General features: G+C 55.0%; 1 protein-coding gene and 1 long non-coding RNA gene across 2 annotated transcripts; one reads left to right on the top strand and one right to left on the bottom strand.

Annotated features, from left to right (window-relative positions):
- Positions 1-5,471: 5,471 nt before the first annotated feature.
- On the top strand, positions 5,472-7,661 carry HOXB13 (homeobox B13). Its single transcript, XM_001502156.4, has 2 exons — positions 5,472-6,256; positions 7,211-7,661. The coding sequence occupies exons 1-2, from the start codon at positions 5,653-5,655 to the stop codon at positions 7,462-7,464; spliced, it is 858 nt and encodes a 285-aa protein (XP_001502206.1). The 5' UTR covers positions 5,472-5,652; the 3' UTR covers positions 7,465-7,661.
- A 2,086-nt stretch (positions 7,662-9,747) lies between these two features.
- LOC138916146 (uncharacterized) lies at positions 9,748-12,174 on the bottom strand. The gene is made up of 2 exons (XR_011422936.1): positions 11,271-12,174; positions 9,748-10,234 (listed from the first exon to the last, which is right to left on the bottom strand). It is a non-coding gene; the product is annotated as an uncharacterized lncRNA (long non-coding RNA).
- Positions 12,175-13,145: the final 971 nt, after the last annotated feature.

Genomic DNA, 13,145 nt, shown 5'->3' with positions numbered 1-13,145 from the left:
GGCCAGGTCGCAGGGCTGGGCTCCCTCAAAGACCTAATAACTGCGCCCCGCCCTAGATCCACATGGAATACTCAGTGGCGAGGCTAGTGGCCTCTTTGTGGCTCCCTCCACAGTTTTCCTCCGCACTAACGCCCTTAACCTCCAGCAATGCTCCCTTCCCTGCTCCTGCCTGCCCACTACCCTTCCTTCCAAAGTGAACACCAATGCAGACATAAAGAGCAGCTGGTCCAGCCCTTCCCTCCTGACACAGTGCAGATTAGAAAACAGAGGTGCAGAAAGGGGAAATGACTTTGCCCACCACCCACGCTGGAACAAAGCCTTGCCTAAGACTTGCACTCTGCCATACAGCGCGGTACTTTAGGCCCAGAATTCCTAATAGTTGGGGCCAGATCAAGGTTGGGCCTCTCTGAGTTGGGTGCTGGGGGTGGGTGACTGAGGTTGGCCTCCTCAGCAAAGCCCAGGGTGGGTAGAGGGGCCTGGGGACTCTGGGACCAGGGGCCCTTCCAGCTCAGCACAAGGCATACGTGGCATGCAAGGAGCAGACGGCTTGCCTGCCCAGAGCTGCAAGACTAGAGGCCGGAGCTCTTGGTCTTTGTTCAGCGACCCTGAATTTTGGCTCCCCATTCCTCCTTCCCTCCCCCACCCCTGCGCTCTGCTCAGACCCCACTCACGGATCCTGGGCTTGGCTAAGTGCTCCTCTGCTTTCCAGGTGCCATCAGGGTGGTGGCAGTGCGTGGTGTGTTTGGAGCTGGGCTCTCCTTTTAGCAGACCATCTTTTGATTGAGTCTCAGATCCACTTGTTCCGTGGTTGAGGCCACCATCAGCTCTAATTTCTTAGCTGGCTCCCTCAGCCTTGGCCTCTGAAACCAGGCTGGCTTCAGTTTGGTTGGCTTGGGTTTGTCCTGAGAGGGTCCTAATGCCAAGAACGTCGCAAGGCTGCCCTGGTGGGGAGGGACTCGAGAGGTAATAGTGGCCTCCTCCTGACACGCCGGTGCCTCCACTCTCTGGCTCTTGTAGCTCCGGGACCCCGCCATCAATTTGTCCAAAAGATTTTCCTCTAAGGCCAGGAGAAGCCCCACCCGACTTCATTTCAGGGAGAAGGGCCCAGGTTGCCTCTCACCCCAAATCGTGCCTCCCCGTTCTGGTCACCGGCAGGGCCCCCAGCCAAGTGCAGGCTCTCGGCCGACCACGGAGAGCTGCGGCCCAGCAGGCCCTTTCCAGACTTCTGAGAAGAACAATGGAAAATTGAGAGGGCCAGAAAGGAAAAACGAGTGTGTGTTGGAGGAAAGAGGGTGGAGATAAGAGAGAAAAAATAGAAAAAATTAAGAAATAGATGAGAGGAAAGACAGAAGAGGAGAAAAAAAGAAAGAAAAAGAGAAAATGAAAGAAAGATGAGAGGATGAAAAAGCAAACAAAGAAAAAATAGTGTAAGTGACAGAGAGGGAGAAAGGAGAGAAAGGAAAAATAAAGGTGGGGGAGGGGGTGGGGAGCAGGAAGAAAGCAATAAAGAAAAAAAAGAACGCATAAAAAAAGTAAGGTAACTAAAATTGAAGGAAAGACGGGTAGAAAGAAAAATACAAATACAAAAAGAAAAGAAAGATACCAAGAGACCAAAGACAGACGAGAGAACATACAGATGGAAAGACAGGATGGAAGAAAAGAGAAAAGAGAGAAAAGGGTGCACCTCAATTAGGCCATTTTCCTGAAACCGAGAGAAGGGAGCGACGCCAAACAGTTTAGCCAGCCCCGCGCAGTGCGGCGGGGCAGCAGAGCCCGGATCCTTTCAGAAAAAGAAGCGTGGCCGCTGCCGATAAATTCTCCTGATTCATCACGACCGAGCTGCGGGCCGCCGCGGTCGCCGCGACCACCACGAACCGTGTTCCAGTTGGGAAAACGAAGGAGGCACCGGCCGCTCACTTTGTTTTACAAAAAATATAATTTAGCAAATGCCCCAAAGGGGACAGGGGGGCGCCTCTCGCCCCCTCCTCCTCGTTGGCGGTCCCCAGCCCTGGCGGGGCGGGAGCTGACATGGAGGTGCCAAGTCCCCGCGGCCGGAACCCTCGGGGGGCGCGGCGGCGGCGCTCAAAGGCCCGCTGTAAAGGTCAGAGGCGGTCTGTGGGGCCGAGCTGAATGGGCTCCCGGAGGTAAACAGACTCTTAACTTTCAACTTGGCCTTGACCTTCCTGGAGGTGTCTGGCGGGTATGTAAAGGCGCTGCTGAGGCTTTCAGTGCGTTTGACGGGGTCGATCAAGGGGGCTGGGTGGGGGGAGGCTCAGGGGTCCCGGAAGATCTGCCGGGAGGCTCCCAGCAGGACACAAAGGAGTCTGTGGGGCTGGCGGAAGGACGGGTTCAGTCTAGGCCCCCTGGCCTATCCTGAGACTTCAGCCCTGAACTCATGTGGAGTCTCGGGGAGGATTTGGATGCTCTGAGCCTCAGTTTCTCCATGTGGGAGCCTCAGGCTCACTCAGGGCTGAAAGAAGGGAGTGAGAAGTGACCGGGACACTTTAGGGCAACTGTCCTTTTCTTTTCAGATAAAAGCAGGTGGCTTGTAGTTCATTAGAAATGGATTGATGTACAGAAACACACACAGAACTCATATTTATTCAGTTTATAAAATGCTTTCATGTGCAAAATCTCATTTAATCTTCACATCCTTCCTGTGAGGTAGGAATTATTGTCCCCATAAGCAGATGGATAATTTTTATGGATAAGGAGACTTAATCCTACCTTATCTGACTCCCACTGAGGTCTAGAAGTCCCAGACAGACACACATGCATATACATTACAGGAAATGAGAGCACCTGCATATATGTTAATAAATATGACATGCAGAACGGTTTCCTGGGATCTAGTAGATGCTAAATAAATTGTAGAGTAAAACAACACCACCACCCACAAAAACCATAGTGTTTATTTGTATTGAAATGCATCTGTTTCCATGGGGGCTCCAGCACAGCTGGTGAGCTTCTCCCAGGCAAGGTTTGAGTTGGTCATCTCTGCATGCCACAACGATGCAGTTACCTGTGCACTTAGCTGCTCATTTCCATGAATGTGGATAAGAACACTACATATCCAAAAAGCCCAGTGGCAGGCAATGTTGCTATGAATCTTTACATTTTTGTATTTAATTTTTTTCCTTCCAAAATAGAGATAAAACGAATGTACGGCAAAGTGCAGAAATAACAGGTGTACAGCTTGAGTTTTCACAAAGTGAACACACCCATGTAACTAGCATCCAGCTTGAGATCGAGAACATTTCCAGCACCCCAGAAGGCTTCCTGATGTCACCTCCCAGGCAGGAGCCCCTCTCCCTAGGGAAATCTCTTCTGACCTCTATCACCGTGGATTAATTTTGCCTGTTCTTGAACTGTGTGGAAATAGAAGCATACAAAAGTTGCTCTTTTGCGTTTGACTCCTTTCACCCACATATCTGTCTGATTCCTCCATGTTGTGTGCAGCAGTATTTTTTTTTCGTATTGCTGTGTAGTACTCCATTCTTTAATCATAGTGTGATTCATTTACCCATTCTACTATTGACGGACATTTGAGTTGTTTCTTTTTTTGAACTATAATGAATAAATCTGCTTTGGACATTCTAGCACATGCCGTCTGGTGGACATGAACATTCATTTTTGTTGGGTATATGCCCAGGAATGGAATTGCTGGGTCAGAGGGTCTGACTATGATTATTTTTTTAAAATTTAGGGATCTATTCATGTCTGTATTGTCATCTACCAAGTAAAAGCAAGCGAAAAATTCTTAGCCTTTAGGTAAAAATCCTGGTGTTTCTGCCTTTCATAATTAGACAAGCAAGAGGCTATGATAAGAAACTGGAAAGCAGCGAAGAGACATCTCCTCTCTTTACTCTCATGTTGTTTCAAATACAATACAATCTAGTGAGGATTTAGTGCTTGGTGTCTTCATAGGCTCTTTTCTGAAAGATGGCTCAAGTTTATGTTCAGGTTGATGAGTGGGCACCGCTGAGCCCACCTAGAGCTGGGCGGGGGGGAGGGGATCTGTTCTACATAAATGCCATGACCTTGGTGTAAAATGGAAGTTCCTGTCTTCTCCAAAAAAACTGGAGGTTCTAGAAAAAGTGGACTCAGGGGGATTTGATTTGGGAGGGGTGGTGGAGGAAACACAAGACCTCTACAGGCAGATTTGTCAGACGAATCCTTCCTGTCTTCTGAGTTGCACTGCACAGCAGCCCCCACAGAGGGGCCTCAAGCCATCCCTCCAGTGGTTGGGGCTCCCCTCCCATCCCCTTTTCCCTCTAAGGAAATTTAAAGCCTGGAGGGAGCACAGACAGGGTTCCTGGGCTTTCTGGGCACTCAGCTTGGGTAGGAGTGTGCCAGGGTCAGGGTGAGTTTCTCGGGTCTCTCGGAGGAGGACTACAGGGCAGAGAGGCTAAGCATCTTCACATAGGCCAGGCTCCTGTGTTCTTGGGGTCCAGAACTCATTCTGGACTAGTTCATGCCTGTTAGCCAGGCCGGGTTTCCCTGAAATTCCTTAGACCCCAGAAAAGGGGGAAAAGGTATTCTCTTTTCTGACTGGTACTTCAGGATTTTATAAGGTCCTCTCCCATCCCCTCCTTCAACTTCTCTTTCCTTCTGTGTGCTGCTGACCTTGGGTCTCCTGTCCCTGTCTCTGTCTCTGTCTCTGTTTCTCTCTCTCTGAATATACTTGTCATGTGTGTCTCCTTCTCTCCGTCTCACCGTCTCTTTTGACTCTTAAACAGGAATCCAGATCCCTTTCCACAGGCCACTTCTAGAAGTTGCATTTCCCCTTCAGGTCTGAACGTAGCACATCCCAGGCTCCAGATCTCACATCTTCTCCTTTGAAGCTCGTGTCCACCTACTCCTTCCTCCTTCCCACCTGGAATCTGGAGTTTGGGCAGTAGCTGCTGGTTGCTGGGAACAGGGTGTCCCGCAGCAGCTCGTTCCAGCACATGCGACCGAAACGGAAGGAGCACCTGGAGTGAACTGAGATGCTAGTACCCAGGACCCAAAGCAAGGGGCTCCCAGAAATACGCTTTAATCCCCATTTCCCAGCCTCCTCTGGCTCAGGCGCATTCCCAGTTTCTCCTTTCAGGCCCAGAGCGGCCTCCTGGCCCCACCCCCGGACTCCCCTTCCCTCTACGAGATGGACACTTTATGGGAAGAGCTTTTTATTCTCTTGTTAAACCTGCCAAAGCAGAGGAGACAGAGAGTCAGGGAGGGAAAGGAGGAGACGGAGGTGGGGCCGACTCCTTGTCCCCTCTCCCCCCGCCGCCCACTCCTCCCCTCCCCCAACGCGAAGCTGGGTCGCTCCAAACTGGGAAGCAGCGAAGCACACCTCCTCTCTTTTCTGTCTTGTTGTTTTCAAATGTAATGAGAGAGAGACAGAGAGACAGAGAGAGAGAGAGAAAGTATTTCACAATTTCTGCCATGAAGATTTTATGAGCTGCTCTCCCGCAGGCGGCAGCCAATCAGCGCGCGTGCCCGGGCCCCTGCGTCTCTTGCGTCAGGACGACAGGGCCGAGCAAATGCAGGCGCCTGGCAAGCTGCGAGCGATTTAAAACGCTTTGGATTCCCGGGGCTTGGGTGGGGAGAGCGAGCTGGGTGCTCCCTGTATCCCCCACACCCGCACCCCATGAGCCGACCCTCGGCCCCATGGAGCCCGGCAATTATGCCACCTTGGACGGGGCCAAGGATATCGAAGGCTTGCTGGGAGCGGGAGGGAGTCGCAATCTCGTCGCCCACTCCCCGCTGACCAGCCACCCAGCGGCGGCGCCGACGCTGATGCCCGCTGTCAACTATGCGCCCCTGGATCTGCCAGGCTCTGCAGAACCTCCAAAGCAGTGCCACCCATACCCCGGGGTGCCCCAGGGGGCGTCCCCGGCGCCGGTGCCTTATGGCTACTTTGGAGGCGGGTACTACTCCTGCCGAGTATCCCGGAGCTCGCTGAAGCCCTCTGCCCAGGCGGCCACCCTGACTGCCTACCCCACGGAGACTCCCGCGACCGGGGAGGAGTACCCCAGCCGCCCGACCGAGTTTGCCTTCTATCCGGGGTACCCGGGACCCTACCAGCCTATGGCCAGTTACCTGGATGTGTCCGTGGTGCAGACCCTGGGCGCCCCCGGGGAGCCTCGCCACGATTCCCTGCTTCCTGTGGACAGTTACCAGCCCTGGGCCCTCACCGGTGGCTGGAACAGCCAGATGTGTTGCCAGGGAGAACAGAACCCACCGGGTCCCTTCTGGAAGGCAGCCTTTGCAGGTAACTTGCCTCACTATGCTGGGTCCCCTTGGCGCTGAGTGTGGGGTTGTAGGCCCCACTGGCACTTGCCTGGGAGGAACTGGAGGGTGACTTGGCGCTGGCGAGGAGGAGCTTGCTGTTCCTTCGTTGGCTATCAGGACTCTGAAGGAGGGTCCAGGCAGTCGGAGGGCCTGAGTGGAGGCCCCAGGGAGTCTGTTCCAGGGGCTTGAGCCTGAAGCCTGAGGGCCAGCAAGCCCCCTCACCTCCCTCGGAGGCCTTGGATCCAGCTTTTCAATATGTTGGAGCATTTGGCTCTCTTTGATGTTGAATGGGGCTTAGATCCTAGGTTAATTCTACAAAAAGGCTAAATAACTCAATTCAGTGCGTGTGTGGGTGGGTGGGATGGGAACAGAGATATTAGATGTTATGTAAAGAATACAACCTCTCATTTTCTCTCAGATGAGTTTTTCAGTTTCCAAAGGAAAATTTAGATTTCCTGCAGCCATGACTTAGGTGTGTGCCTTCGTGTGTGTGTGTGTGTGTGTGTGTGTGTGTGTGTGTTGGGAATGGGGCAGAAACGCGTTCCCTTCTGTAGAGAATTTGCCTGTAGAATCTTTAAGAGTGGCCAAGACTCTGAAAATGCATGTGAGGGTGGACGTATGTGACTGTGGGCAAAGGTCTGGCCGTGTGTGATGGGTGTGTCTGCAGCCTTGCAGGCGTGAGGGCAGTGATGGGTGAGGGTGGCCTGCAGGAGCCTGGTCGCTCCAAGGTTGAGCAGAGATCAAAGAACCAACGGGAAGCCGAGGTGTCCCCCTGTGCTTTGGGGGAGTGGGAGCGCACCGTGTGCCTGTTAGGGTGACCAGGGTGCTCCTGCAGGATGACTTAGCTTGTGGGGCCTGGGTCTGCGCCTGCCTGGGCTTGTGCTAGGCTGGGATCTGAGCGTGACTTTCCCTCCCTCGCTCTCCCACCTTGCAGACTCAAGCGCACAGCACCCTGCAGATGGCTGCGGATTCCGCCGTGGCCGCAAGAAGCGCATTCCCTATAGCAAGGGGCAGCTGCGGGAGCTGGAGCGTGAGTATTCGGCTAACAAGTTTATCACCAAGGACAAGAGGCGCAAGATTTCTGCAGCCACCAGCCTCTCAGAGCGCCAGATCACCATCTGGTTTCAGAACCGCCGGGTCAAGGAGAAGAAGGTCCTCGCCAAGGTCAAGACCAGCGCTACTCCGTGAGGGAGCTCTCTGCTGGGGAGGGAAGGGGAGAAATGGAAGTCTCCTGGGGAGACTAGGAGCCTGCCAAGGCCAGGCTGGGGCCTAGGACTCTGCTGAGGGGCCCCCAGAGATGATACTCTTCCCAGGCCACAGCTCCTGGACTGTTCCTCAGGAATGGCCTGAGTAACCCGCATGTCCCACAGCCAGTGAGGCCCAGAGTTACAGCCCAATTTGCCAGAGCAACACCACGCGAAGGACATGTTCCAGCCATAATCATTCATCCTGGCAGTGGTGATAATCACCATAACCAGTACTGGTTGCCATGATAATTAGTCTCACATTTTCTATCTAGAGCTCTGTAGAGCACCTTAGAAAGCGCTTTCATGAATTGAGCTGATCATGAATAAACTTGGAAGGAGACCGGTGGCAAGGCAGCTTCCTCTGGATCCCCTTTGGTTCCCCAAGCCCATCTCCCATCCCAGTGACTGCAGGGGGCGAGGAGAAAAGGCAGATTCCATGCCACCACCCCCCCCCCCAGCATGTTTCTAAGATGACAGTTGGGCAAGACAGACAATGCTGGAGGGTGCCTCTCCCTCCCTCCCTGCCCACCCCCTAGGTTGTGCCCACTGGTCTCAGAAGTCCCTATCCCCAACTCTTAGATTTTGTCCTTATGTGAAAATGAAGCCAGAGAGCTGTTCTTCTTTCCAGAGAAATGGAGTTTGAGAAAGTGCCTGAAGAATTCACCATTTCTTACTTCCTCCCCAAAACTTTTCAAGTCTTCCCTTACCCAAGTTCCTAGTGGTTCTGACCTCAGCAGGTCATGGTTCATTGGGCATTTGGGAGCCACATGAAATAGATATTTGTGGCCTTGTAGACGCAGCCCCTCCCAGGCACAAACGGTTACAGACCGAGGTAGTATCCTATCCTATTGGCAGGCACATCCCAAACCCACTGGTATAGCTGCGCAGGAGATAAAACCAGAAAATGGCCCCTTCACCACCCATTCCTCTTCTGCTTGCCTCCCTGTGACACCCAGAGGAACTTGTGGGTCTAAGCCCTGGGAGATGTGGCCTTTTGTGGATGAAAGGACAGTGAGTGGCTGAAGCCCAAAGACCCCGGCTGGGGTGGGGAACCCCAGGAAGCCAAGGCGACAGGGTCCACAGACTTCGTTTTCTTTTCATTTTGCGCTGGCTCAGTCCGCTACCCTGTATCCCGGGTGGGTGGAGAGCGAGTTGTCCTCAGCTCTGTTTTCCCGTCCACGTAGACAGAGAACCATAGTGTGGAGTTCCAGAAACTTGGGGCAGACCGACTCTTGGCAGAGCCGCAGAGCCTGGGACCCTGACACGGAATGTCCGCCTCTGTGCCCGCTCCCTAATGTCGTGTACCTGGGCCCAGTGCCCGGTGGGACTCGCTACCTTGGCCGCGCAGCAAAGCCAGCGGGTTAGCGCTGGATCTCCCCGCTGCTGGGGGTCCCGGCACACACGCTGCCTGCCTTCGAGTGCACAGGCGTGAAGTAGAGAGGACCCGTCGGACCCACGTTCTGAGCCAGCGAACAGCCGGCAGGGGGCGGCGAGCAGCCGGTGCCGGGCCGCAGCCACGTCTCGGGCCGCCGCAGGCTCGTAGTTCTCCGGAAAACCCTGGGTTGGCCGCCGCAGCCGAGGGATTCAGCTGTTTCCAGCCGGTGGTCGGGTAGGATCCCAGACCTGGCTCCTCTCCCGGGAAAGAGTTGGGAAGCGACTCAGATTCTTCGAAATCTGTTTACCAAAGAGGAGCCCAGAGCTGAGGGGAAAGGCCCGAAGGCGGGCGGTCACTCTCCCTCCCCGGGTCTCCGTGAGTGGGTGTGCTTGCCCGAGTGTGTATCAATTTCGTGATTTAAAAAAAATCCTTCCAAGCCGTGCAGTCCAGCTGCAGCTCCTCGGCAACGCGCTTCGCTCCGAGGAGCTTCCTTTCTCCCTTCCACGTTCTCCAAGCGAAGTCCCAAGCGAGTAGCTTTTAATATCGCAGGTTCTCAAGGCTAGTGCGCGCAAACCCCTCCCTCCCCGCTTCAGAAATGGCGAGACTCCAGCGCAGGCAGGCGTGTGGGTAGGGTGTGGGACAAATGAGGGAGCGCGCCCTGCTGTGGGGTCCCCACATAGGGAGGGAGAGGCCGCAAAAGGGGCTGACGCTTGAACTAACCGACCGAGGGGTCGGGGCCCCGAGATTCTGGGCTCCCAGGGCTCTAACTCCTCCACTCCGCCCTCAGGGACCTAAAGTTTCGGGGCTCCTCTATTATTCGCTCGCAATAATTACAGAACGAACAAAAGATTTGAGATTTTAGAGATTTATTTCGCTACCAATGTGAATTTGGACTATTAAAAAGACAAGGGCACCCCCTTCCGGCGGAAGCTCGCCATTTCAGGGGAACCCGCCGGTCGGCTCGGCTTGAACCCCCAAGCCGAGCCTCTGGCTTCCCGCTGCCTGGGGCTTCGGGCCTCCAGGGTTGGGGGGTTCCCGGCTGCGAGTAAAAGCGCCAGGACCCGGAGTCACCCCGGAATTGGGTCAGGGTATCGACAGATGTGTCATTCCAGCCTCCGAGAGACCGAGGAGGAAGGCAAGGAGGGCAGCAGGAGCGATCTCCATCAGAGGACGAACAGGCCGGTCGGGGCCCCGGGAGCACGGCCACGTTGCCATCTGTCCTCGGTCCAGGGCTTCGTTCCACTGAAGGATTGTATTTATCTTCCTCACCAGAGCGATTCGCGGCGGATCCCCCCTCCTTTTTTTTCCCCCCTTGAATGAGTTACTTGTATGGAACCTGTGCAAAAAAAATAGTTAATTTCGTTTCGTATTAAAACCCTTTTATGAAATCCCTTCCCAAACACCAATTTTACTCCCGAGGTGAATTATATCCCCTCCCACCGAGACCGACAAAACCTCTCATTAACTTGTGTCTAAATTACAACAAAATCTGCATATCTATATTTACTTGCCTGCAGCTATTTGCCTTTAAATAGGGCCATTTAAGCTACGGGAGAGAGTTTTGCTAAAATTGCTCAGAGGAAAACGTGTGAACACAACGTTCACAAATAGGTAAATTCAGACAACATTTTCATGGATAAATACACGCAGAGGTGCATAAATATACTCCGGAAAATACACTGGGCGCCTTTTCACACCGAGGCGGAATTTTACTCAAAGCTGCCTTCCACGCTCTCTGCATTCCACCTGAGCAAAACATCTCCTCCGGCTGAGTCGCAGCAAAGAAGAAACAGGATTGGAGGGTCGCGTCTACGCTAGCTCCAGGACCGAAATCACTTCCAACTCCAAACGAGGTGGATTTTATTAGGCCTCCAGAGGCCGCATTAGGGGTGGCGGTGGAGAAGTGAGTAGATGCGACCTGCGGAAACTCTTTTCGAATCTCGGTTCCCGCAGTAGCCCAGGAGAGCGAACGGGGCTCCAGCTCCGGGGTCCCTTACTCCTGCTGGCCTAAGCTTCAGGGCCGCCCTGGGTCTCGCGAGGGCGCGACCAGCCGAGGATCTGCACCGCTGTGCCCCTCCCCCCCAGCCACCCCTACCCTGAGTCCCGGGCCGGAAGCCGCCCTGCGGGAGGAAAAAGGCCCGGATCAAGCCCCCCAGTTCTCGGAGCGGCGCCGACTCCCCTCCTTCAACACGCAGCAACCTGCGCCCCCTCCTGCAGCTTTCCTCCGCCCCTTCATTAAAGTTTTATTCAAGGTTCTAAATTCTGCACTTTACTTAGGTTTCCTTTGAGGAAGAAACGAAACCTTAGGTAGGTTTCCTGCTGCAGTGGGGGCGAAAGGAGGAGGTTCCCCGGTTTTTGAAAGAAATTCATACCATAGTCTCAGCCACTTGAATAGTTCCTCTCCGGGAAAGAGGGGAGAAAGCACCGGAGCGGCCCTAGGCCTCTCACCCGAGTGGGACACCCCGCCCCGCCCCCCGGATGCTGGCCTGGGCCTGGAGAGAGATTTTTAAAACATCCAATGGGGATCTGGTGCCAGCCTTTCTTCCTTTCTCGGCTATTAGTTACTTCTGTGTAGAAAGGGGGTGGGGGCGATCTGAGCAGACGGAGAAGTCCCACCGCTAGCGCCCCTGCTCTAAATTGTCTCCCAAATGAGAGGGGGACAGGGGGCAGCAAGAGCGAAATCGCCCCCAGAATGATGGGGAGGGAAAGGCAGCGTCTGCGGGCGCCCAGAAGGCAGGGGAGGAGGGAGAGGGTCAGAGGCTTTGCCCTTGAACTTGAAGTTTGTGGCTGGTGGTCTCCGTCGCCCCGCCCCCACTCTCCTAAAAGCTTTATGGGAAGACGGAGGAAGGTGGGGTGGGGGGGACATCTCTGTGTTTGGGAAGGAGAGAGGAGGCCAAGCAGCGGGGGAAGGGCCAGAGCGACCAGGAGACCGGCTCCAGACTCCCAGGTTGGAGGGGAGGCGAGGAGGCCTCGGGCGGCGCGCTACGGAGGGGACACTCCAGCCTTCGCCAGACTCGCAGCCGCGAGGAGAGGAGCCTCGGGCTGTGCGCCCTCTCTCTGAGCCCCGCCCCGGACCCTGCCAGGAGGGGGGCACCCAGTGCCGCGCTCCTGTCCTTCCTCCTGCAGCCGGAGCAGAGCCCTGTGCGGCTCGGAGGCTGAAACCCTCAGACCGGCGCCTGCCGAGATCACGGCCTTCGGGCAAGCTGAATTCCGGTCCTGGCCCTTGCAGAGAGAACACGAGTGTTATTCGCCCGTTTCTCAGACCAAGAACGGCCCATTTTACTACCTCCAAGAGTGCAGTTCTCTCTAAGAAGGTAAACTGACTGATCCGTGAGCCAAGGGCGTTACTGCTCTCTCGGTCTGGGACCTGCACAGGGAGCCCTGGAGGGGTCGTCCCAGGAATTTGGGGGCCTCCACAGTCTCGGGCAGGGATAGGCGGGTGTCAGGCTCTCGCAGAGACCGCCCGGCGGGGGCGCCTCCTCGTTGGTTGGAGAGACGGGCAGCCGCCTGGGCAGAAGGAGACAAAGCGCTTCGCACAACGCGGGACGGCGCGCCCTCGGCGGGGAGAGGCTGGCGGTGGGAGCAAGCGCCAGCCGCAAGGCCCCCCATATGACCTTATGTTAGTCTCCGACGGGATGAAGTCCTGGTACAGACAAAATTAATATAGCTGATTCTTGGGGTGGGCAAAGTCATCTACTGACACACTCAGCACTCACTTACCCCTCCCCCCAAGCGGCCGCTGCCCATGCCCCCTCGGACTGCTTCCCCCACGCTGACAAGACCTGCAGCTGAGGGGGCGCTGTACAAAATGAGGACACGGAGATCAAGAGAGGGGCTGTTACTCGACCGGTGTCACTCAGCCGGCAGTGGCAGAGCCGGCCCCCAAAGCAGTAACTCTTAAGCGCTAAGCTCAGCAGTCTACACCAACGCCAGAGACTAGGAAGGCCGGCCTCTTTCCCACCCCCGAAGTACCTCTCCTCAATCCGCTATTCACTTATCTAGTGCCTACTGCGTGCAAAAACTCCCACTGGAGTGGGAGGCTGGAGGAGATGGAACGGGGATACACTCTCCCTTCCTGCCCAGCCCTGCCTCTCACTCACCAACAGATCTGGGGTCTGCAGATGGGGCCCAGGACCGGTATTAGTGGGTTTTTTTTCTTTTTTTAAGAACCCAGGATCCTGGAGCAAGGGAGGATTAAAGACTCGGTCCCGATCCCAGAGTCTCTTCCTGACTGGATAAAATCCAGT

This window comes from Equus caballus, chromosome 11 (assembly GCF_041296265.1).
Source record: "Equus caballus isolate H_3958 breed thoroughbred chromosome 11, TB-T2T, whole genome shotgun sequence".
NCBI classification, from domain to species: Eukaryota; Metazoa; Chordata; class Mammalia; order Perissodactyla; family Equidae; genus Equus; species Equus caballus.
This window is presented reverse-complemented; position numbering and strand designations above follow the sequence as displayed.